We start from the raw sequence: 26,378 nt of genomic DNA, 5'->3' as shown, positions 1-26,378 counted from the left end.
TGATTATATTATCTGATCCGTATCCCCTATTCAGCATTATTGCCGATTTTGTGTTATTGATGTAGCCCAATGTCCCCGGGACCCGGATGTTGTTAGCGCTGCCCATCATTCATTCTTACCGATGCCCGAGTGATTGTAACGGGATACTGGATAAAGAAGGCCGATTGGTTGGCGGTATCTCATTATTAGGAGATCTTTATACGTTCCTAATACCGTTTGTTCTATTTTTTACAAATTAATCGCGTTTTATGTACGCGGCGGCCATCTTGGATTGGGGCGCTCTCGTTCATAGTCGTGTTGACCCTCTCTCCCCATTACATACTCGTGTTTTCCTGATTATCCTATGTGTACTATTTTCTAAAGATACGTGTTTCTTGCACAGATATCGAGTGGGAACACATGTATAAACATCGAGATCTTACACTATCGATCGAGAGTGTGACATTAATTATTAAACACATTCCTTCCATAGCACAGCTAATATCTTCACTCTGTGCACATTTTGCTATATGGTAGTTCAAATCGTTATCTCTACATTTTCCACAGTAACAATTTGGCACGTTATATATTTTTTTACTCCGATATCGCAACAACCACATATTACACATCAGGGTAATTTAATCTATTCCACATAGTCATAATCGGCTAGTTATCTGTATGGCATTAAATCGACAACTGCCCAAAACCAATTAACATGCTCTATGGTAAAAAACACACAACAAAAAATAAACATAGTTCTTAGTCTATTTATGATGATACCGTTCTTATGGTTATCTTCACATTTGTCTCATCAAAACCCTGTTGCGGTAGTACAGTTCTATGATTCAGCTCTTAGTATAGCTCTCCTGATCTAAGGGCACTACATATAGGGAGAGTGAAAAGGAGACCAAACCTCACAGAAATAATCGTTCCCACTCCTCCCTATTGTTCAGCCCAGTTCTAAAGGTATTGAAAAGGGACATGTAAAACTGCTCCCTCTTCTTTCTTTTTGCATTATCATTACCTCCTCTGATGCTATGGGTGATGCATTCCACACCGCCCCATTTCAAATCCTCTATTTTGTGATTATGCGTGATCCAATGATCTACTAAGGGAGCTGTCAGTTTTTTGGTTCTAATGGCAGATTTGTGCTCTGTAATCCTAGTTTTAATTTCGCGTCCTGTCTCACCTATATATGCTTTATCACACGGGCATTTAATTATATAGATCAAATTTTTTGTTCTGCAATTAATAAAGCTTTTGATCCTATGCGTGACTGCATTGTAGGTGATTGTGTTGCCCTTAATTTGCGAAGTACAATTACAGCACATATTGCACGGAAAATTCCCTGTTGGTAGAGGATTATTATCTATGGTCCCTTGGGTGGGTGGTACACAGAGGAGGAGTTTGCATGACCAGCTGGAACTTTGCCCTACTTGTGTGCAACTTGTCATGACGTGCAATTGACGTGCAACTGGGAGGAGAGCTGACTTTCAGTCTAGTAGAGAGATCTTTAGTGTCAAGGCGACCAGCACATCTGGTACTATCTGATATCTTGAGTCCGGGATGTATTATCTGAAGCAAAGGGTAATGCATCACTAAGAATCATAAAGGGCATATATTTCTTCGTTCATTACACGGGGCTGTGAGCTTTCTGGAGATGCAAGCACTGTGATTCATTTTAATGGAGACAGAGAGGCTAGGCCCTATCTTCGCTGACGGGTTCTCTTTATTCTTGTTAACCGGGCATGCAGATAACTGTTATTCATAATACTGTCTTGGCAACCCTTCGCTCGGCTGGGCTAGAAGCATGCGAGGTCAGAGATACGTAATTGCAGCTTTCAGTGTGTCAGGAGTTATGAAAACACTAATTCAGGGACTGGTGATTCAGACTGAACCACAAAAAGGGTTTGTCGTGACTTATTTAAAAGTGCAAAATGCAAATACATGGGCCTAACTTGCTAACTTGATATTTCTTACATGGGAGACTTAAAGACTGGCATCCTAATGCAGGACATGATTGCAGAGGCCTTGTGATTCAGGCCACTGAGAGAAATATGCATGGGTGCCATGCACATACATGTAATCATAGGGTACACGTAGGGAGCATCTTGGTCAGGCAAAATTTCATTTTCCTCACGCTCCGTGGTAGTAGCTAGTGGGTGGGGTCATCTGAGTACATGATAGCCGAGGCATCCAGCATGCTTGTAGGCCCATCGCGTTTGTCAGTTTCCGCGGACGTTCTTCCTACAGTCTCCTGCGGTGTCAGGTTGCTGGTCGTTAGCGGCGGGAGTTCCGGGATCCCCAAAGGACATCAAAGATGCAACCCCAGTTCTTCCAGATAGGCCGCATTCTCCCTCCTGAACACTTCCCAGAGCAGAGCACTCAGATCAGGCAGCCATCAACGATCGTGGCTAGACCATTTATATCACTTGAGTCCCACTTGAGAGGTCTAACAATGATTCCCATACTTAAGACAATTGAGGCAAAATTAATGATATCAATAACTTGCAGACCGGAAATAATGCCGAGGTCGAGATAGCAACCTATTAAATACAATTTAGGCAATTTTTTTCAGGCACCTTTTTAAGCTACTAAGTGCACCACGTGCAGATACCCTGTAATGTGGTTTAGTCAATCAAGTGCCGTTACACCTTGGCACATTTATTAAATTCTGTAAAAAAACTGGGACAAGCGCACAGTAATTCTCTGGCCTCGCTTATAGGGGCTGAATTTGGTTTTGGTGAAATAAATATCCCCTGGGGCGATTACTTTCATCCGCATTTACGGCTCAATTGGTTATGGGCCTCAGGACCCTCTTTTGAGCACGCTGTAAACAGGTCAATCAGACTCGCCTCGTATCTTCAAGACATAAATCAATTAGCAAAAATCCATGTGCATGCATGGATGGTTATTAATGATGGGCATTCACAACCACAGGCCTATTTAAGTACTACAAACTCCTCTTACATGAAGACAGAATTCATGAGACTAAGGATGGGTGATCTCCCAACAAAATGTATAATACAACGGAAGTGCACTTGGTCATCAGTCTTTTTCTTTAAGCATACATAGAGGAAACAACACTGTGTATTTGTCCAAATTTGCTGGATGCAAGAAGGTATTTCTTACGTAAGCACTTCAACACTCTACAAATCAGATCATGTAAGCAAGCTGTGATTCATTGTATAAGTGGGGCACAACCGCAACTCTCATTCATCTTTGTAAAATTCATGTATTATGTCAAACTGGATGATGTGAACCAGAGTTGTTAGTTTTTAAAAAAATGTATTCTCCCAGTTGGGGTATTGGTAGAGTTGCTGAGCGTTTGCATCCTTTGCACCAACGCTACAATATTAGTGGCCACAGACATTTGTAAAATGATGTATTGTTCCAGGAATTGGCTGTGAGGTAGGAGAAGGAACGACCTTTGTAGTGGGTCTGGCGGATGCGGAGGGGGGTGTTGGGTGACAGCAAGGGTGAGGGAGGAAGAGCGGAGCTCACTGGCGGGACAATGGGACATCACGGTGGTTGATGTAGGTGGGTCTGATGTTGTGGAGTGCCTTGTAGGAGTGAGTGACGAGTTTGAATAGGCATCTTTTTTGTATTGGGGGCCAGTGGAGGGTTCCTAGGTGCTGTTTCTTCTAGGGAGGTCGAAGATGAGTCTTCCTGCAGTGCTATGGATGGTCTGAAGGTGTTTGAGTAGATGCTTGATGGTGCCGTAGAGTGCGTTGCTGTAGTTGAGGCGGTTGGTGATGAAGGCTTGTGTCACTGTTTTTCTGGTGGGGATGTGGATCCATTTGAAGATCTTGTGGAGCATGTGTAGGGTGTGAAAGCAGGAGGAGGCAGTGTTCACCTGGTTCTTCATGGTTAGTTAGCTGTCAAGGATAATTCTGAGGTTGCGTGCGTTGTTAGGAGGGCGCAGGTGCGGGGCAGAGTGCGGTGAGGCCACCAGGAGTTGTTCTAGGGGAGGGGTGCTTCCGAAAATGAGAACCTCTCTTATTCGAGTTCAGTTTTAGGCAGTTGGCTGTCATCCAGTTGGCAACGTCAGACATGGTGTCCTGGAAATTTGCTCTGGTGGTGATATCTGTGAGGGAGCGGATGAGCTGTGTGTTGTCGCAGTAGATGATGTTGATTTTGGGTGTGAGCGATGTCTTTTAGAGGCATCATGTACGTGTGGAAGAGGATGGGGCTGAGAGAGGAGCCATGGGTGACCACGCAGATGATGATCTTGTGGTCGGAGGAGAAAGGAGCGATGTGAATCCTCTCTGTTCCATCGGAGAGGAAGGACGCAGTCGAGTTGGGGACGTTGTTTGGGATGCCTAGCTGACGGAGTCTGGTGATGGGAGGCAGTGTTGAAGGCTGAGGAGAGGTCAAAGAGGATGAGGGCCGCTGATTGCCCCAGGTCGAGGAGGCGTTTGATGTCATCTGTAGCTGCGATCAGGGCGGTCTCTGTGCTGTGGTTGCCCCAGAATCTTGATTGGGAGGCGTCGAGAAGGTTGTTTGGTTCGAGGTAATCTGTGAGCTGACAGTTGATAGCATTTTTCAGGACCTTGGTTGGGACAGGTAGTAGCGAGATGGGCCAGTATTTCTCTAGTCCGCTGGGGTTGGCGGAGAGCCTTCGGAAGAGGCTTAACATCTGCGTGCTTCCAGATGGCGGGGACCACAGCTGTGGTGATGGAGCTCTATAATGTAGATGCTAATTTCTTCTTTCTCTAGGTTGTAGATGTGGTGAGGGCAGGGGTTCCTGGAGAAGCCGGAGTGTATTGAGTTCATGATGGTGGAGGTGTCTTGGGTTGAGATCTGTTTCTAGTCGGAAGGAGTTGGTAGCGTCAGTGTGTGCATGGAGGTGGTTGAAGTCGGTCGACTGTGGGTCAAACTTATTCTAGATGTCTGTGATCTTTTGACAGAAGTAGTCCGCTAAGGTGTTGCAGAGGTCGTGGGAGGGATGGATTGTGTTTCTCGGTGGCTGCTTTCTGCGATGTGGCTGGTGAGGGTGACTTTCTTGGCTTATTTGAGGTGGCGGTGGTAGTTGTTGAGGGCCAATCTGAAGGCATTGAGGTTGGGTGGCAGGTTTTTGCTAGAGTGTCAACGTCTCTCTAGTTTCTTGCAGATGTGTTTGAGGACTGGTGCTCAGGGTGGACCAGCTGGCACCTTTTATAGGTCTGTCTCTGGGGGAGTATCTGATGGTGAGGGCGATAGTGTCTGTGGCTGAGGAGATCCAATTCGAGAAGTTCTGGACTTTGAGCTTGAGATTGTCGGAGGGGTCGAGCATTGTTGCCTTGAGGGCGGAAGTCCAGGGGCGGTCCGGGTACTCTGTTCCATTTCCGGCGGGGTCAGACCTCTACCGCCTCAGACAGCTGTGACTCCACTGTCTCCCAATAATTCCGTTCAAGTGGGCACTTCCATATCGTGTGGAGCAGGGTGCCTTGCTTGCCACACGTTTTTAGGCAGAGGTCATAGTCTCATTGCCTCAATCTTTCCCTTGTGAAGTACACCCTGTGCAGCAGTTTTAGCTGGACCAGACAAAAATTTGCCCGAATTGCCACCTCCCATGGGTAGCGGCACGCCTCTCCCCATTCCTCATCCTCCAGCCTACCTAAGTCCCTTTCCCATCTATTCCTAAGGGGGAGCAAAGTCGGGGAGACTATGGGCCAGGATTCTGGTGTATGTTAGGAGATGGCATGCATGGGGGAGTCAAGCACCCTATACTCTTGCAGGTATCGGAGGCACTGACTATCCAAAGTCTCGTATTCGGCCTGCAGCTAAGGAAAGGAGACTAACGTTCCCTACTTCGAGACATCCCCCACCACTGAGATGCCCACAGAGGATACCCTTGGGGCTTTGCTGAACACCATAGGTAGACCTCAAAACCCATACGATAGCCAACACAACGCTTTTGTTGCGCAAAAGGACGTTGTTGGGACAGAGGCTATAGGCACTACAATGGACAGCAGTCCTCTTCTCCCTGCCGGAAGTAGTGGACATAATTCGTTTTTTCTTTCCTGGCTGGCATGCTATAACTTTGGATTGTTTGGTGCTGTAGATCATTCAGCACAGTGGTGACAAAGGCATTGTTGATGGATTGGGACGATCATCTGAGAGGTGGTGATCAGGGTCTCTGTTCCCCAGCGGAGCAGACACACCACACCACATCAGCCTGCTGAAGCTTTGCACCATTCAGTTACTACTGAAAGCATTGTGGTGTTGCGGGTTCTGTGCAGTAGTGGCTGCTACCGGACGTCGGGTGTGTGGTGGGGGTGGGGGCGTGGGGGTGAGAGAACGAAGAAAAGGGGAAAATCACTTACCTGAAAATGGCCAGCCACTGCCTCTCCTCAATGCTCTTCTTTCTGTCTCCGTTCTGGCAGCAGGGCTTCCAGGCTCCCCTGAGCCAATCACAACTGTGCAATGCAGCGTTGTAATTGGTCTGAGCTCCCTAGATCTGCGATCAGGCGGTGAATGGGAATCCGGGCATGTTCCTCACTAGGCTGTGCATTACAGCCTGATGAAGAAGACGCAAAGCGCGCATTACTGTTTGGCTGGCCCAAGAGGGTAGTCATGCACACCTAGGAAGTGCAAACCACTCCTCCCCCTGCTCTGGCCAGCCCCGCCCGCCCGAGAGCCACTGACTGCAATAGGATAACTAAAATGATGATAATGATACTTTAGTATCATTTTATTTTTCCTTTTGAGCAAAATGTTGTATGTTACCTCTTACAAGCATAAACTCAATATTCAAGAGTTCACTTGGAGGTAGTGGCAGGATTTATACAAAACAGAAAACACAAGTCTGTTTTTAAAGTATCAATTAAATCATTTATGGAGGGTCTTAAGAGAGTAATTTTCTCCCAACTTCCTTCCGTGCCAATTTTATTTTGTTTCTTGTGACAGTCACCCCACTTAGCAAAGTTGGTGATCTGCAAGCATTCTCATGGAGGACACTCTGCTATGCAGGCATCCAAAGATAGTTCTATTCTCACAACAAGTGCCAAGATCTAGCAAAAAATATATCACCACAAAGTTAATTGTTACATTTACACAACCTCAATAGGCCAAGCCCATTTCAAAGGCAGGGTTCTATAAGTGGATTGTCAAATGTATGCAAGTATGCCAAGACCTAACACACTTTAAGCTCTGCCCCAGAGGACATATCACATGACGGAAAGGAGTTCTAGTGGATTTTCGTTTCTGAGGAACATTCCACTGGCTGAAATTCGCAGAGCTGCAACTTGGTCTTCTCTACATATATTCACTCACAATTATAGATACACAAGTCGACCTAGACCCACAACCCTGGCAGACAGTACTGAAGTGTTTTATACATGTCACTAGCCTCTACTAAGCTATGCACAGCATTTGGTCTACAGCTAGCTATACATGCTGCAAACGAAAAACATTACCCTAACAATCAGTTTTCATCTTGTGGTGCTGTAGGATTTTATGACAACAGACCATAGGAGGTTACCCTAGACCCAGTTGAGACCTGGGTGCTTAGCGTGTATACCAAATAACGTCTCAACAGGTAATAATAAAAGACAATGTCTGAAAACATGCACATTAGTTGCAAGAAGGAGATGACTGGTAAGCATTAATAGCTGTTGCAACAAATGCGAAGAGCAGCCTATATTTAAACTAAGTGGAAAAAACAATGACAGCACTATATCACAATAAATGTATGTGTAACCTGTGCAAACTTGTGCATATGTGTGCTCTTGAAAAACTAGGTGAATGGTGCAAGTCTCAAGTGAAACAGCGAAAAACGGCACAAAGGTAACAATGTCCATATCTCAAAACATTTTTAGTGGTTCACTTAGAAGAATTTAGAGGAGATAATTTGGTGAACCACAGAGTTTGCACAAAACATTGTGCTGGGTGGTTGATGGCTTTTTGACCTGTAATCCGTTCAAGTCATCTTCAGGACCAGGTTACAGACTTTTAAGTGGTGTTACAGAAGGAAAAACGGAAATAATAGAGTAATGAAAGTATCTGAAAGAAACAGGTTAGTATTAGATTCCTTACCTTAGAATATCCCCAGGTGTCAGACTGGATCCGGAAATGTTTGCGTAGCAGTACCCTTGCACGTCGGTAGGCGTCGTCTGCGGCTCCGCGTCCGTCGTCGTGGGTGCCGTGATGACGTCGTCGGAGTACTTAGACGCCGCCTCCGCGCGCTGACGTCAGTCCTTTTTTCCGCGCGAGCAGCGCAGATCCGGAAAAAGTGGTACCGTAGTAATTTTTTGACTACACTTTTTACGATCCCTTTTGATCATTTTTGAGTCTTCGACTCCGAACGGTGCCGGTAGGGATGCCAGGTTTTAAGCCCTGGGAGGACTGCGACCGCCTGATGTCGGTCTCCGACCCTCACCGCCGGTGCCTCCACTGTCTCGGCGTCGACCACGACGACAAGACCTGCCCAGTCGGGCCCTGACTTCGAAAGCTAGGCGGGGGCGGTCCCGCAAGCGACTCGAGCTCCGGCAGTCGGCCCGCGCCGCGAGAGGTCCCGGAGGTCGAGGGACCGGTCGCGGGGTCGGAGCCATCATAGCTCCGGGAGTCGACATCACTCCTCAGGTTCGAAGTCGTCAGGTAAGCACAAGAAGTCGAAGAGACGTCATCGCTCTTCCGACTCCCCCCGACGCTTGTGCGACGCGGCCGGGGGTTCGGGTGACACCGCCCACGCGGCTCCATCGGAGTCACGTGCGTCGCGTCCTGCCCCATACCCTCCGGTCCCGGGGCAGCAAGCGACGCCGGATATCGAGCGCTTCCTCATGGCCATGAAGTCCCTCACTCCTCCGGCGGGCTCCGCGGTGCCTTTGGGCCCAGCGGACCCGTCTGGGGGCCCTAGCGGGTCGGGTGCATTGGCCCCGACGCCGGCGGGTGCTAAGGCCCGACGCCGCCGGCGCCTTCGGGCTCGGCGCCGCAGGGCCCCACTGGATCCGCTTCTGGATCCGGGTCGTCGCCGGTTGACCTGACGACCTCACCGCCGTTTGTTCCTCAGGTGTCACCTCCGGCGCCATCTTCGGGCGGCGCCGTCCCCGATGCCTCCCTCGATCCGGTTCGACGTCAATTGGGGAGTTTTACTTCAATGAACCGGCCCCATCAAATGACAACCCTGAGTATCAGGAGATGGGTGATGAGGAGTATTGGGAGGTGTCTGAGGACCCTCTGACACGGGAGTGTCAGTCCCAGTAGGACTTGACAGGTGGACTTGGGGATGCCAGTGGTCTGGACACCTCGCCAGACACTGGTTTCGTCTCCCCTCCTACCGTGGCTACGGAGGAGGGGGCAACCTACAGTGTGGTGTTGACGCAAGCAGCCAAGGCCTTGGGGCTTGAGCTCCCCGTCGCGGCCGTGAGGACTAACCTCCCCACTGAGGTCCTTAAACCGCAGTCAAGCTCGGCTGAGGCTCTGCTGCCGTTTAATGAGGCCTTGACAGACGTTCTTTTGGGCACTTGGTCCAGGCCCGCTACAGGTTCGCCTGTAGATAGGAACGTGACCAGACGCCACCGCCCGGCCCCGGGCGACCCTTGTTTCCTGTCCACCCACCCCACCTCCGAGAGCCTGGTTATCCAGGCTTCCAAATCCCAGACCGCATTCCCGTCGGCTCCGCCTGACAGGGAATCCAAGAGGTATGAGCAGTACGGCAAAAAGGTATTCTCCTCCCTGAGTCTGGGACTGCGGTCTTCCAACACCGCATGCCTCTTGGGCCGCTACACCCACTCTCTTTGGGACACGGTCGCGGACGTGCTGCCAGAATGCCCGTTGGAGGTACGGGCTAAACTCGACCAGGCCCATGTGGAAGGCCGGGATGCAGCACGGTATTCTATCCGGTGTGGGCTGGATACCACGACTCACTGGGCAGAGCGATGGCAACGACGGTGGCGATTCGTCGCCATGTCTGGTTGAGGTCCGCCAACTTCTCGGCTGATGTCCAGAATACACTCATGGACATGCCGTTTGATGGGCGTCGCCTTTTTGGCGACAAGGCAGACCTTGCGCTTGAGCGCTTTAAGGACTCCAGGGCTACGGCCAGGTCCTTGGGCCTCTCGGCCCCGCGCCAGAAAATGGGTGCCTTTCGCTCCTTTCGTGGCCAAGGAAGGGGCACCCCCACACGTGCTGCCAGCCACGCACTGCAGAGTAACATCCAACGCGGTGGCGGCCGTGGAAACCGCCGTGGCGGCGGTCGGGGACAACGGCGAGGCCAGTCCACACCTTCCCCCGCAGCCTCCGCCTCGAAACCCTCCTAGTCCGTGTTTTCAGGCCCATGTGACGCCAGTGGGGGGCAGGGTTCGCCAACACCTCCACTGGCGCACTGTCACATCGGACAGGTGGGTGCTGCAAATCGTCCGAAGGGGCTACTCCCTCCCCTTCGAGGCGACCCCTCCAGCCATGCCACCGCAATACCACCGCGTATCGGGGGGATCATTTGCGACTTCTGCAGGAGGAAGTTAAGGCCCTCTTGGCCAAGAGGGCCATTGAGCGCGTTCCTGGGCCAGAAGTAGGGTGTGGTTGCTACTCCCACTACTTTCTGGTACCCAAGAAGGGCAAAGGAGGCCTATGCCCTATCTTGGACCTACGGAACGTCAACGGCTTCCTCCGGAAGGAGAAGTTCAAAATGCTGACACTGGCTCAGGTCTTAGCTGCCCTGGACCCAGGAGACTGGATGGTAGCGTTGGACTTGCAGGACGCTTATTATCACATCCCCGTCCTGCCGGCCACCGGCGCTACCTGCGTTTCACCGTAGGCCACGAGCACTTTCAGTTTACCGTGATCCCCTTCGACCTTACTAGCACCCCACGGGTGTTCGGGAAGGTGATGGCGGTGGTCGCAGCTCATCAGCGCAGGTTAGGGGTTTCAGTCTTCCCCTACCTCGACGACTGGTTGTTCAAGGCGGGCTCGCCCCAAACAGTCGTCGGCCACCTCCAGACGACGGCAGAACTCCTGCACCAGTTGGGGTTTTCCATCAATGTGCCGAAGTCACACCTGTGCCCCTCTCAGAAGCTCCTCTTCATCGGAGCGGTTCTCGACTCGGCGCAGTTTCGGGTTTATCCTCCCGAACAGCGGGTTCGGGACATTCAGGCTCTGATTCCACTCTTTCAGCCTTTGTCCCGGTTCTCAGTCAGGTTGACGCTGCGGCTTCTGGGGCTGATGGCCTCCTGCATCCTTCTGGTGCATCACGCCCGGTGGCGGATGCGGGCTCTGCAGTGGGGCCTGAAGTTTGTGGGCCCAGCATCAGGACAACCTATTCGACCATGTCCTGATCTCGGAGGGCACTGCGAGACAGCTGCATTGGTGGCTCACGGACCGCGATTGGGTCAGCGGCAGAACACTCTCCCTTCCCCAACCGGAGTACGTAGTTGTGACGGACGCGTCCCTCCAGGGCAGGGGAGGCCACATGGGAGAGCCGGAGATCAGAGGCCTCTGGTCTCCGGCGGAGTTCCGGCTCCATATCAACCTTTTGGAGCTGAGGGCGATTCGTCTAGAACTGAAGGCATTCCTCCCCTCTGTCCGGGGGAGTGTAGTGCAGGTGTTCACGGACAACACCACCGCCATGTGGTACTGCAACAAACAGGGTGGGGTCGTGGACCCTTTGCCAGGAGGCTCTGCGCCTCTGGCAGTGGCTGGAACATCAGGACGTGACACTGGTGGTTCAACACCTGGCAGGTTCTCTGAACGCCAGGGCGGACGAGCTCAGCCGTCGGTGCATGATGGATCACGAATGGCGTCTAAACTCTGACGTGGCGCAAGGCCTCTTTCAGCAGTGGGGAGAGCCTTGGTTAGATCTATTTGCCACCGAAGAGAACGCGCAATGTCATCAGTTCTGTGCGTTGGAATTTCCAAGGCGGCACTCGCTCGGAGACACTTTTCGTCACAAGTGGAGTTGCGGTCTATTGTACGCCTTTCCGCCTATACCACTTCTGCCCAGAGTGCTGAAGAAGATCAAGCGCGACCGGGCCCAAGTCATCCTTGTGGCTCCGGACTGGGCACAAAGGTACTGGTATCCCGAGCTACTCATTATGTCAGTCGATCCCCCGGTTCGTCTGCCTCTTCAGGAGGACCTTCTGTCGCAGCAGCAGGGGACGGTCCTCCACCCGAGCCTGTCCAGTCTCCACCTCCATGCTTGGAGATTGAGAGGCGACAGTTGAGGCCATTTGACTTGCCTCCTGAAGTCTGTAATATCATTCTGGCAGCCAGGCGTCCCTCCACAAAGTCGGTATACAACTGCAGGTGGAACAAATTTGTGGCATGGTGCACAGCACAGGCTGTGGATCCTCTCTCTGTCCCTCTTTCTGAGGTTCTTCTCTTCCTCCTTTCTCTTGCCCAGCAGGGCTCTGCTCTGGGCTCTATCAAGGGCTACCTTTCTGCCCTTTCAGCCTTTCTGAGGCTGCCTGATCAACCTTCTTTGTTCAAGTCCCCTATTGTAAATAGATTTCTAAAGGGCATCACATACACATTCCCTCCTTTTCCGTTTGTGATGCCTCAGTGGGACTTGAACCTTGTCCTTACCTTTCTGATGTGCGCTCCCTTTGAGCCACTTCACAACTGTTCTCTCCGCCTTCTTACTTTGAGGACTGCTTTCCTGGTTGCATCACCTCTGCCAGGAGAGTGAGTGAGCTCCAGGCTCTTTCATCCAAACCACCTTTCCTTTCTGTCCATCCGGACAAGGTTGTGTTGCGGACTAGACCCTCTTTCCTGTCCAAGGTTGTCACGGCCTTCCATATCGGGCAGTCTATCACCTTGCCCACCTTCTTTCCGCCACCGCATCCCTCAAAAGAGGAAGAGCGTCTCCACCGTCTGGACCCAAAACGTGCGATCTCGTTCTATCTAGATCGCACACGCCAGTTCCGGGTGGATGACCAACTCTTTGTTGGTTACGTGGGCGCAAAGAAGGGACGGGCGGTGCACAAGAGGACCATCTTTCTGTGGGTTGTCTTGTGTATCAAGGTCTGTTACTCCTTGGCGAAGAAGGAGCCTCCTGTTGGGCTGAGGGCCCATTCCACTCGGGCCACGGCGGCAACTACTGCCCTGGGCCGGGGAGTCCCCTTGCAGGACATCTGTCAGGCAGCTACGTGGGCCTCGCTGCACACGTTCGCACGACACTACTGCCTGGACAGCCAAGTCCGGAGGGATGGCTTCTTTGGCCGTTCCGTCCTCCAGGACTTTCTGGAGTGATTATTGGTTCGCAGACCCACCACCGGGGTTGGTATTGCTGGGGTATCTATTCTAAGGTAAGGATTCTAATACTAACGTGTCTTTCAGATGCACAAGTTCCAGTGTCCACATCAACCCCAAGACCACCCTCAGAGGCACCCTCATCTACAGACCCCCGGGACCACGCACACAATTCAGCGAGGACATCGCCGACTTCGTCAGCCCTCACGCCCTCCTCTCCGCTGACTACATCCTCCTCGGGGACCTCAACTTCCACCTGGAAAACAACAACGACCGCAACACTGCCACCCTGCTGGACAACCTCGCTAACCTCGGACTCAAGCAACTGGTGACCACCCCCACCCACTACGCCGGACACACACTCGACCCCGTCTTCTCATCCAGCAAGGACATCACCTTCAGCCACGCCACCGGACTCCACTGGACAGACTACAGCTGTGTCCACTTCAGCTTCAAAAGGACCACGATCCACCACCACTAACAACAGGTCCCACGCAGAAGCTGGAACAAGATCACAGCCGACCAGCTCACGTCTTCCCTGAGCAAGAACCGACCCACCAGCGCAACGAACCCCAGCCAAGCGGCCACCAACCTCACCAAGTGGATCAGCGACTGCGCAGACGACCTCGCCCCCCTGAGGACCCCGCCCAGCAGACCCGGCAGCAAGAAAGCCCCATGGTTCACCGACGAACTCAAGAGCTCCAAGAAGAACTGCCGAGAGCTCGAGAGAACCTGGCGCAGAGACCCAACGCCGGACAACATGACTGCCCTCAAGCTCGCCACCCGAAAACACCACCAACTCATCCGTGCCACCAAGAAAACTGCCTTCAAGGAACGACTAGACTACAACGCACACAACAGCAAGGAACTCTTCAACATCGTCAAAGAGCTCTCCAACCCCAACTCCGGAAACCACGACATCACCCCTTCGCAAGACCTCTGCAACTCCCTCGCCACCTACTTCCACAACAAGATCGCGGACATACACAACAGCTTCAGCACTCAACCAACGCACGCCATGACCGAACCACCGCACCCCACCACCACCCTTCGCGCCTGGACCCCGATCAGCACCGAAGACACCATGCGCACGATGAACACCATCCTCTCCGGATCTCCGACCGACCCCTGCCCCCACCACATCTTCAACAAGGCCGACACTGTCATTGCACCCCACCTGCGGGACATCATCAACACCTCCTTCGACACCGCTACCTTCCCGGAGAGCTGGAAGCACGCCGAACTCAGCGCTCTTCTCAAGAAGCCATCAGCCGACCCCACCGACCTCAAAAACTACCGCCCCATCTCTCTGCTCCCGTTCCCTGTAAAAGTCATCGAGAAGACCGTCAACAAGCAGCTGGCCGCCTTCCTCGAGACGAACGGATCCCTCGACCTCTCGCAGTCTGGCTTCCGGGCCAACCACAGCACCGAGACCGCCCTGATCGCAGCCACCGATGACATCCGAGCACTGCTCGACAACGGAGAAACTGCAGCCCTCATCTTCCTAGACCTCTCCGCGGCCTTCGACACTGTCTGCCACCGTACACTAGTACAGCGTCTCAGCAACGTCGGAATCCAGGAGAAGGCACTGGAGTGGATCACCTCCTTCCTCGCCGGAAGGACACAGAGAGTCCGCCTCCCACCGTTCAGATCTGAAGCCACCGAAGTCATCTGCGGTGTTCCCCAAGGCTCCTCGCTCAGCCCTACCCTCTTCAACGTCTACATGAGCCCCCTCGCAGCCATCGCACGCCAGCACAACCTCAACATCATCTCCTATGCCGATGACACCCAGCTGATCCTCTTCCTCACCAACGACCCCGCCACCACCAGAGCCAACCTTCACGAAGGGATGAAAAAGGTAGCCGAATGGATGAAGAACAGTCGCCTGAAACTGAACTCGGACAAGACGGAAGTCCTCATCCTGGGATCCTCACCCTCCGCCTGGGACGACTCCTGGTTGCCCCCGCCCTGGGCAGCGCACCCAAACCAACAGACCACGCACGCAACCTGGGATTCATCCTGGACTCCTCCCTCTCCATGACCAGACAAGTCAACGCCGTCTCCTCGTCGTGCTTCAACACCCTGCGCATGCTACGTAAGATCTTCCGGTGGATCCCCACCGAGACCAGGAAGACGGTCACCCAGGCCCTCGTCACCAGCCGCCTGGACTACGGCAACTCCCTCTACGCCGGAACCACCGCCAAACTCCAGAAGAGACTCCAGCGGATCCAGAACGCCTCAGCACGACTCATCCTGGACATCCCGCGTCGCAGCCACATATCCGGACACCTGAGAGACCTGCACTGGCTCCCGGTCAACAAGAGAATCACCTTCCGTCTCCTCACCCACGCACACAAAGCCCTACACAACCAAGGCCCAGGTTACCTCAACAGTCGCCTCAACTTCTACGCTCCCAATCGCCTGCTCCGATCGACCGGCCACGCCCTCGCTGCCGTCCCCCGCATTCGAAGAGCCACCACAGGGGGACGGTCCTTCTCCTACCTCGCCGCCAAGACATGGAACTCCCTCCCGACCCACCTCCGCCTGACCCAGGACCACCTCGCCTTCAGGAAGCAACTCAAAACCTGGCTGTTCGAGCAGTAGCGGACCCCCCTCCCCCAGCGCCTTGAGACCCTCTGGGTGAGTAGTGCGCCATATAAATGCTTTGATTGATTGATTGACTACTTGTGTAACGATTTCTCTGTAAGAGACATTAGTTAGTATTAGATTCCTTACCGCCCCACCCATCCTCCCCGTTTTGTGTACCGATAATTAGGGTTAAGGTCATCCTCTTACAAGGCCATAGTTTTTATGGCACCAGTGTTGGTTTTTATCATGGCTCTGCGTTTTCTGGCGCGGAAATGCTGTGTATAAGAACTGACGTCCGCGCGCAAGGGCGGCGTCTAAGTACTCCGGCGTCTAAGTACTACGGCGTCTAAGTACTACGGCGCCGTCATCCCGGCGCCAACGACGACGGAAGCGGAGCTGCAGACGACGCCTACCTACGCGCAAGGGTACTGCTACTCAAAAGTTTCCGGATCCAGTGTGACGTCTGGGGGTATTCTAAGGTAAGGAATCTAATACAAACTACTGTTTCTTATAGCTATATCGTTACAGAAGGTAAGTAACTTGTGCTGTGGACAGGAAGGAGTCGATGTCCGATGCAGACGGCTTAGAATGATATAGAGATGTGTAGTGTTGGAACATCTCAGCGTGAATTTCACGCTGTGTATAGAGTATAGTGCTTTTAAGGCGACTTCATTGTGACCAGCGGTTGCATCAGCCTCTCCTACTGGATCAGCCATGCAAGAAAAGGTTCAGGACGATCGGCAGTGGCGTGTGCTCCTCCTGAATGCACCTCATAGTTCAAACATCGTAAGCATTCCAGCAGGGCTGCATATTCGTCCCTCGCAATCTCAAGATAAGGCACGTACAACGACTTGTCTGTACAGGCTGCGTGGACACTCCCATCAACAGGTTTTCCACATGAACTACCTAAAACAGCTGGCTGTCTAGCTAGCACTCGAGTCGTTCCTCATTCATATTCAGCACAAGGTGGTCCTTATTTGCACGGATAACATGACTGCCATGTGCGATCTACTGAAACTGGGCGGAACTCATTCACAATGGTCTGCGTTAGCTCACATTATGCACTTTTGAATTGGTGTGCCCTGGGCCTCTTGCCAATCAGCTTCCCAGAGCCTGTGTTTTTTCCCAAAGCTGTACCTTTTTTACCCACTATTGGCACATCTCTGGCCACAGGTAAGCCCCTTGTGAAAGGTACCATGGGTACCAAGGTCACTGTCACCAGGGAAGGCCTCTAAGGGCTGCAGAACCAATTTTTCCATCCTTAGAGGCCCTGTACCTTAACACTCACACACTGCCATTGCAGGCTGCGTGATTTGGTGCAGAGAAAAGTGAAGTCGACATGGCATACATCCCTGTGTGTCATACCTGCAACCCACTGCCTGAGACCTAGGTAAGTCACCCCTCTAGCTGGGTGCAATAGCCTCAAGGTGAGGGTACAGTGGCATGAGCACTGCGTCTCTAGAGTGTCTAAGTCCATTCTTAGAATTTGTAGTAAAGCCATAAACAATATATGGTCTGGGAGTTGGTCATTACGTACTCCACATCTTCATAATGGCTTTCATAAAATCGGGGAAGTTTGGTAGCAAATGTCTCCGCATGTTAAGCCCAAATTGAAGCCTGTGTGGGATTAATGTATAATGCACACAGAGGGCATCTTAGAGATGAGCCCTGAAAAACGACCTGAATCCTGAATGGCTACCCACCATTTACCTCCACCAGACAGTTTCTTGACCCCTGGGTAGAGCGCCTCCGCTGTCTGGGCCCAGACACAAAGCCCATCCTGGGTAGAAGTGTCAAGCCTCCTCCAACAGGATTTTGTTGGGTCCTCGAAAGGGGGAGCTTTAAAGGCCTGCCATCTTTGTACGCTGTCCCTTCTTTTGCTGTCCCCAGCAACTGGTTTCCACCAGTTCTGACCCCCACTTCAGGTGGTAGAATCTGTGGGAAAACAGAGCTAGACCTTTGCCACCTCACCCCTCAGGTGGGGGAGGCGAGGTGAAGCACACATCTCAGTCCCCTCTATCTTGGAGATGAGGGGACCTAACCAATTAAGAAGAGGCTCATGCCCCCCTACAACTGGAGGGTGGCATACTAGGGGGTGTACTCACCCCAAGGAAGGGAACCATAGGTCCTGAAAAACACCCTATAATGCCCCTAAATTTAGTATTTAAGGACGACCCTGAACCTTGCCTCCTCAGATTCGAGGAAGAAAGAAGGACCGAAGAGCCGTGCTGAGCCAGGAAGACGGAACACCGCGCCCGAAGTAACTATAGCTTCCGCTCTCATCATGCACTGCTCATGAACTCCTATAACTCAGAACAAGTTCTATGACCTCATTGATAACCTCACAGCAAAATCCTAAATGACCTAATTGATGAAAACACAAATTGTTTTCCTAAAAAGAAAGTCGTGACTGCTCGCATCTTGAAAGTAAATTTGACTGTTTTGAGAATGAGACAATGTTATCTTACGGAATTCATTCCAGTTTTAGATTTGTGTAAGTGTACATATGTGCAAAGTGCAAAGAAATTATGTTGGTAACAGTTCTACAAAATACATTTTTCAAATGTTGATAAACGTGCACACATCAAACATTTTTTCATATTTTCTTTTTTTTGTAAACCTTTTTACAAATGTTGATTCTATTTAGAAACAAAGTAATATACTGAAGATTTTTCAAATGTGTTCTAAATGTTTACCCAGATATTCAAAACATAAGAAGAAATATCTTTTTTCATTGTAGTACTCTTATATTTGGGGCTCTCAATATAATGCCGAGTGCATATAACTTCATTTATATTATATTAAATAAATTGCCCAGTATCGTAGATGAGGGATCATGTTCTTATGTGTAAATGTTTGTTTTTGTTCAGATAAACTGTCTCAGAACTCTGAAAATGATCAACATTCTGTAGCTTTAGAAGTGCTTCTTGTAAAAGTCTGCCACAAGAAACGAAAGGTAAGTGTATAACTTATAAGAGGTATTGTTTAGCTGTATCACAATGTTAATTTAAGAAGGTCAGTATTGGAAATTTGTTCTATTTTATCTTGGTCGTAGTTTTAGGTGCTCACAACAAAATAAACTATTCGAGATAGAGAGTGCCAATAATGGTTGTTCTCAGTGTTGCCAGTTTTGTCTGCTGAAAAGACAGTATAAAGGTGATAATTCTCTCATATTGTCAGCTTTACTGAACATAACTTAAACTACTTTCCATTCTTTATAATGGAGGAGCATGCATTGTGCTGGGAGATTCTTAAGACTTGCCACTGCTCGGTTACTGTGCCGTTTGGAGCATCAGACCTGCGCTGATATACATGCACTTACAGAAGCCTGACCACAGCTTGGAAATGAGTGTGAGCGTGTCTGGTAAAGGCGGTGCTCTGGCTGAGCTTTGCAAGGGGCACAGAACTCAATGTGCATAGACAGTTGCCTGGGTCTAGCCAGTGACCTGATGCTGTGAAGTTTAGAGTTGAAGAGAAGTGGACATGAAAATTATACTACAACCTGAAATAAATTGATTTCCTAACCAAACAACTGTTTCCAAGTCTAAAGTACTGTTCCTACATTTTCTGCTGACCTGCAGTGGAGGCAAGGACGCTACAGAGATTCAACACTGACAGAGAAACTAGTTTCATAGACTGATGAGGAAAATGTTGGGGGAAGAAGTCTTCTCTTTCTCTGGGTTTGCTGCTGTATTCGTAGGAGGGTTGTCACCGCTCCACAGGAAGAGCATTTTTACCTCAGATATGCAATACTTATTGAGTGGTGAGAAATTGACAATCCACTAAAGCGACAACACAAAAAATTTCTCCATTTTAGTAAGCAGTGATAGGTTCTCCTATGAAAGGTGCTAAAATGGAAGAGGTGGGGAAAACAAGTGTCTCTAGATTCTAAGGTACTAATTTCCTATTGTTAGATCCGACATCGTTGGTGTGGTTTTCCCCAAACATTTTGCCTTCAACCCTGCTGTTTTGCTGACTTTGTTTTTGCTGGCCTTAGGACTCTTCGCACTTTACCACTGGTAACCAGTGCTAAAGTGCTTATGCTTTCATCTTAAAACCTGATAGAATTGGCTTATACCCATATTTAATTTACTTGTAGGTCCCTGGTAGAGTGGCACCTCCTGTGCCCAGGGCCTGTAACTTAAATGCTTCTAGTGGGCCTGTAACACTCATTATGGCACCGCAGTGTAGGAAATGCATGAAACCTGTCCAGTTCAAAAGAAAACCCCTAGAAGCTTCTCCCACTTCAAAGGAGGGCACCTGGTATAAATATTGGATCTCAGACACCAACTCTTCAGTACACCTCTGGACCTGTGGAGGCTCTTCCAGGAAGGAGAGCTGCTGTGCTGATGAAAGGACTTCACCTCTGCCACTGTGCTAGACTGCTGCCTTGCTGCCCTTCTACCTCAGTCAGAGGGATTGGACCTGCACCTGAACCCAGCACTCTGAGTGATCCCAAGAGCTAGTCTGCTGCCTCCTGATCGGTGCGACAGGGACATAACCAGTTGCCAACCAGGCGAACCTCCAGTTGGAGTAAGCCCCTGACCCCCAAGTGTTTCTGGACTTTTGGTGTGGCCTAAGTGGAGCTAAATTGATGTTTTTTGGATCTTCGTGACCGCAAACTTGTCGCTCGCGCTACCAGCCAACATTAAGTTCTGTGAGCATGACCCTTTGTGCTACAGCATCGACCGCTCGTGGGTAGCGCCATCGCAAAGCTCTGGCCTGACCGTCCGCGATGCTTTCCTTCTCCTTGCGACCTTCTCCTCTTTGAACAGGACTCTTTGGACTGAAAATGAACTTTTCAGATGGACTGACCTGGTCCCTGTATCCGACTTGCACTCCATCGCAGTTGGCTTGAACTTATGACTTTCTCCTGGTTGCGCACAACCAGATTGTCATGAGTGGCACTTTGCGTTTTTTTGCCTATATTTACTTAAATTTTTAAAATTGTAGATCTTCAGTTCTACTAATTGGATATTTGTTGATTTAGTTTATTTATTAAAATTTGCTCTATTTTTCTAAATTTGTGTGAGATTTTTCTTGTGGTGTTTTCACTTTATTTGAAGTGCTACGTAAATACTTTACACATTACCTCTAAGTTAAGCCAGACTTAGTTACAGATCTGAGTTTAATCCATCAACAGTCTTTAGCTCACTTTGCCACCCTAGTTCAGACCCAGCCATATGCAAACCAGTCTTCACCCTGTGCCTCATGGGACCAGTACAGCCCAAACTGCCAATCCAAGACTTCCCTGGATCGGAAACAAGCATCCTGGGAACGGTTTTGGAGTAACACCCCTCATCAGCCAGGCTAGGGCGAACGTGAGTGACTGAAGTTTCAGCACTCTGTCCATCATCTCCTTGTGTTTGCTTTGTTCGCCCTAAGTCGGCAGGGTATGCCCAGACGTTGGTCCCTTGCTCACTTTGCCACTGGATTCAAGCTAGCCTGGTCGATGAGGGATGTTACCCCGAAACCGGTCCCAGGATGCCTTGTTTCCTGTCCAGGGATGACCTGGCTTGGCAGTTCGGGCTGGACTGTTCCCATGAGGCCCAGGGTCCAGACTGATTTGCATATAGTTGGGTCTGAACTGGGGTGGCGAAGTGAGCTAAAGAAAGAGGATGGATTCAACCTATATTTGTGACTGGGGTGAGTGTCTGAAAAGTTTGAGCTCTCCGTCCATCATCTCCTTGTGTTTATCTGTAAATCAACCAACTGCATTGAACCTGCATTCAACTGTAATTTACTTCATAAATCTTGCAAAGTACTTGTTCAAGGCCTGTACAAGGCCTGGTTCTAGAAAATAAAATATAACTAAATATTTTTATACAATCAAAATTGGTCTGAGTGCAGTCTTTGAGTGTGAGACATAATTTCTTGCCTGAGTGTGTACAATAAATGCTTAACACTACCCTTTGATAAAGCCTTACTGCTCGCCCACACTACCACAAATAGAGAGGAAGGTATCTTCTTTTATGTCTGCCTACCTTTTGGGTTCCACTTGACTCTGTGCACACTATACCTTTCCTTGGTATAGTATATACAGAGCCAGCTTCTTACAACAATCTATCCAGGCTTGGCACACACACCTTCACCTCCATTAAACTTTTCGCCTCTAACTGGTCTAGCAAACAAAGTGCCCCCGTCCTATACATGCCCACGGTAACAACAAAAGCTTAATTAAGGAGGACACAGAAATAGTCATGTCAGCTTCCCTGGTGACACCGTTACTTAGACCATAAAGAAAAATGTCTTTAAACTCCTGGAAACCAGAGACATCCAGCAGCGTGTCACCAAATCAATCTGCTCCCCAGGCAACATTCTTTATAGTTTTCCATCACCAAAACAACTATTGAATTGATAATACCCTATGCCAGGGGTATGCTCATTTTCCCGTAATAATTTTCAGCAAATACACACACCATTGTCAGCTGAAGCTTACTTACTAGGCAAAAGTAATGCGCCTTCAAGGACTTCCATTGAAATTCTCAAGCAGGGCTTCACATTGTCAACCAACTGCACTGCAGACCCACCCAAAAATGTGCTCACCGCCATCTTGGAGGTTAGTGTAGATCAGCAGTCTAAACCGTTTGACTCTTGTGGACCCCCACTGAATTACTATTTGAAGCTGGGGACCCCACTTAAGCAATTTCTAGGATTAAAACAACATGCAAAAACAGAAACTACTACGTATCAAACAAGTACACAAATTATGAAGTAAGTTATTTAATTCTCTAACAAACATTTAGTGTAAAAATTATAATTTTGATATGAAAGTTGGAGCTTTAAAAAACTTAGCAGTGTTCTATACTCTTGCATATCAGATAGTCCATTTTACTCCTAATGCAGGCTCTGTCTGCATGTTCCAGATCTGCTTCCATTGAGGCTACCAATCCTCTAGGATAGATTGGTTGTTGTACTTCCATTGCTCCTACTAATCAGGAAAAAGGTATCAACTTAGTTTTAACTTCTATTTCTCAATTAATTCATATTGAGCATTTTAGGATGTTCAATTTTACTTTTGAATATATATGTACTTTATTATTCTGATAATATCGAATTTTATTAGTTGTGATCCTCAGTAGGTGTTGCAGACCCACAGAGGTTCATAGACCACAGTTTAAGAACCACTGATAACCAATTATTTTTCCAACCAAGCTCCTGTAACTGGTACTCAAATCCAAAGGTGTCATTCACTGGTATACCAAACTTGACAGCAAATCAACCTTCTGCAACCAAACTACAAAGACCTTATTACCAGAGCCATTAACACATGCTCCACTTCAGTTGCGGGAGAAGCATAAAACAAAAGCATTGTCGTTTTTTTCATTTAGAAAAGATAGTAGTGAAGCATTGTTGTAGCAAACTGACTATATACAACCCCAACATGAGCTATAGTGTGTATAGAGTCCAGGTAACCCCAGAGGTAGGCAGAGGTTAAAGTTGGATAGAACCTTAATCTCTATTTGTGGTAGAGTGGTCGAGCAGTAAGGGGGTATCAGAGGACAGTGTTAAGCATTTGTTGTACACGCTCAGTCAGCAAATGAATTCACACACTCAAGGACTGAACTCTAGACCAATTGTTTTTGTATAAAAAAATACTGTTTTATTTTTAGAACCAAGCAAGCCAGGCACAGGTAAACATTAAATACTTTACAATAATATGGAATAGCTCTATTTATTTTATTTAAAAAAATATATTTTTATTGGGTTTTTTCAACACAAACAAAACACCCCCATACAAGCTCTTTATCATCTGGAGCCCAATACTGGATACATTGCATAAAATCAGTTTTCCAGTTGAGTCGTATCAATACCATGATCAATGCCACATTATTCTTCTCAACTTACTCTATTTACATCAGTATCTATATCAGTGTAAGCATCCAGTACAGCTGGCATTTCTCTGGACGCCCACCTAGGGGCTCCCTTAGTCATCTGACTCTCCCTCCCACCTCCCATCCATTCCCTCCCGCCGGTGTGCACTAAGGACGTTAAGCCAGGAACTCCCTAAACACCCCATAACTGTAAGGTGCATCAATATCCTGTCGCGCTAGGGTTGTTACTCAGTTCCTGCTATGCTCAGCTTTGCTTCCAACAGCCACCCTCAACCTGCCTAGACACTGCCTTCTTCACCAATCCCTGAAGAAGTCTCTGAAGAATCTGAGTCCGAGACCGATTCTGGCGTCGCCAGCCAAGCCACTAGGGCTTCCCATGCATGTGCCGTTTCAATCGCCTTCTCATTAATCGGTCTTCTGGCCTGTTGGAGCCTGATCATACTCTCGCTAGTTGTGAATTCCACCTTCCAACGCTCCATGCTAGGGCCCTGCCTGGATTTCCATTTTCTCGTCAGTTCACACTTGGCCAACAGCAACCCCAGGTCAATGAACTTGCTTGTAACCTTATTTCTCGCTGTGTGAGGGAACCAGTGCAGGATACATGCTCCCAAATCGGGTTCTATCTGCCGGTCTGCCGGTCTGTCACTCTGCACAGGGCTTCAACCACCTCCTCCCAATACATTCCTAGCTGCGGGCAACTCCACACCATGTGCCGAAAGTCCGCTGCTTGCAAGAGGCATCTGGGGCAGCATGCCGACTCCACATTAAAGTATTTATTTATCTGCCCCGGGGTCAAGTGCGCCCTGTGTATGACATAGAAGTGAATAAGATGGAATCGAGCGTTACGCGTGCTCTTCCACGCCCTTTCTACCAACTTGTCCCATGTATATCTTTGCGTAGGTCCCCCTCCCATTTCGCGCTCAGCCGAGTCAGCGGTTGAAGCTCTCTTCAATCATTCGCCTATACAGACACGTTATTGCTTTCACCGTCCCCGCCGCCATAACTACATACTGGCATGTCAGAGAAGTTTGCGGCTCCATCAACCCTTCGCCCCAGTATTTTGGTATTGCAGACACCAGGGCGGTATGCAGCAAGAAGTCACCCCTGGGCAATCCATATCTATCCTGCAGTGCCTGGTTAGGCAATAGAGTCCCCTCCTCATACAGGTCGCCGACCATCTGTAACCCCAATTCTTCCCATCCTGCTAGTGCCGACCAGTCGCCTCCATGCGGGAAGGCTGAACACATCCCTAGAGGTATCTCCGGTGGGTATGGGCGGATGCCACCCCCCCTATTTCTGCTTCTATTCCAACACGCTTTGAGCGCTTTCTCCTCGGAGGTAATCGAGTCGGCCCGCAGCCGCTGGCCTAGTATTATAAAGGACAGAATGTGTCGCGGAAACCATCGTCCCTCTGGGCCGTCCTGCCCCCTGTACTACCGAGCAGTTGCCTGCGTGAGCCATTGCAGCTGAGCCGCTAGGTAGTACAGTTCGAAGACCGGAACTGCCCAACCCCCTTCCGCTATAGGCCTCATCATAGTGTTCAGGGCCACCGCCTCCTACCGATCCCCCACAGAAATACCCCTACCATAGTTTTGAGCAACCTGACTATCCAACCTGGTATCAAGAGTGGTGGTGTCCTGAAATAGTACAGTAATCTTGGCAGCCCCACCATCTTCAGAAGCGCTACCCTTTCTGCCACTGATAGTGGCAGCGTACTCCAGAACGCCATGCTCACTCTGATATCCCGCAGTGCTCTATTCACATTACCTTCCAGTAAGTTTGCCTGTTCATGGTAAATGTTAGTTCCCAGGTATGGCAGGCAACAGGGCTCCCACCGTATTCCCCATAATCCCTCGGGAGCTCGCATTGCTCGATGCACCGGAAACACGCTAGTCTTCTCCCAGTTCACGCACAGCCCTGACGCCGCCGCAAACGCCCTCAACAAGAGCGTCGCTCCCCCTAAGTCCTCGCCAGGGGCTGCCAGAAACATAAACAGGTCATTCTCATATCACGATATATAGTGCATTTCTCCCCGCATCTCAAGCCCAGTGTAATACCTCCCCGACCTAGCCTGCACCGCCAGGGGCTCAATCGCCAGTGCAAATAGCAGCGGGGAAAGCGAGCATCCCTGTCGTGTCCTTCTCCCTACAGTGCAAGGTGTAGACACTGTCCCTCCCGTTCACACCCGGGCCGTTGCTGAGTTATACAAAATTTGAGTCCACTTCACAAACACCTCTCCCAGTCCCATTTTGCGCATAACCTGAAAGAGGAATGGCCATTCCAGGCTATCGAATGCCTTCTCGATGTCCACCGAGAGAATTAAGGCGGACGGCACCATACCCTGGCAGTGCTCCAGTATTCGCAATAGCCGTCTCACATTGATAGATGTGTTACGCCTAGGTGTGAAACCGGACTGATCTTGGTGTATTAATTGGGACATATATGGGAGCAGTCTGGACGCTAATATCTTACTCAAGATTTTGTAATCTGTTGTCAGCATCGACAGTGGGCGGTATGCCTTCATATCCGTAGCTTCCCTTCCAGGTTTCAATAGGGGAATAATAACGGCTTCTCTAATAGTTGCAGGCAGCTTCCCTGTTTTGTGAGCCTCCCTATAGATCATGTGCAAACGCGGAACGAAACAGTCTGCGTACTTGGAGTAGAATTCCACGGGGAGGCAGTCTACCCCAGGTGTTTTATTACGGGCCATGTGCTTGATTGCGCTCTGTATCTCCCCCACCGTAATCTCGCTTCCCAGCAGATCCCCTTGCTCTGCACTCAGGCTAGGCAGGGCCACCTCCTCCAAAT

At 49.8% G+C, this 26,378-nt stretch overlaps 1 protein-coding gene across 1 annotated transcript in view; it reads left to right on the top strand.

Annotated features, from left to right (window-relative positions):
* The window catches only part of SUZ12 (SUZ12 polycomb repressive complex 2 subunit), a 979,834-nt gene that overhangs the window by 244,988 nt on the left and 708,468 nt on the right, over positions 1 to 26,378 (top strand). Inside the window, exon 6 of the mRNA XM_078654391.1 lies at positions 18,606 to 18,691. Within this exon, the coding sequence (XP_078510517.1) occupies positions 18,606 to 18,691 (86 nt within the window). The remainder of the gene's footprint in view (positions 1 to 18,605; positions 18,692 to 26,378) is intronic.

The sequence above is a fragment of the Lissotriton helveticus genome, chromosome 7 (genome assembly GCF_964261635.1).
Source record: "Lissotriton helveticus chromosome 7, aLisHel1.1, whole genome shotgun sequence".
In the NCBI taxonomy this organism is placed as follows: domain Eukaryota; kingdom Metazoa; phylum Chordata; class Amphibia; order Caudata; family Salamandridae; genus Lissotriton; species Lissotriton helveticus.
This window is presented reverse-complemented; position numbering and strand designations above follow the sequence as displayed.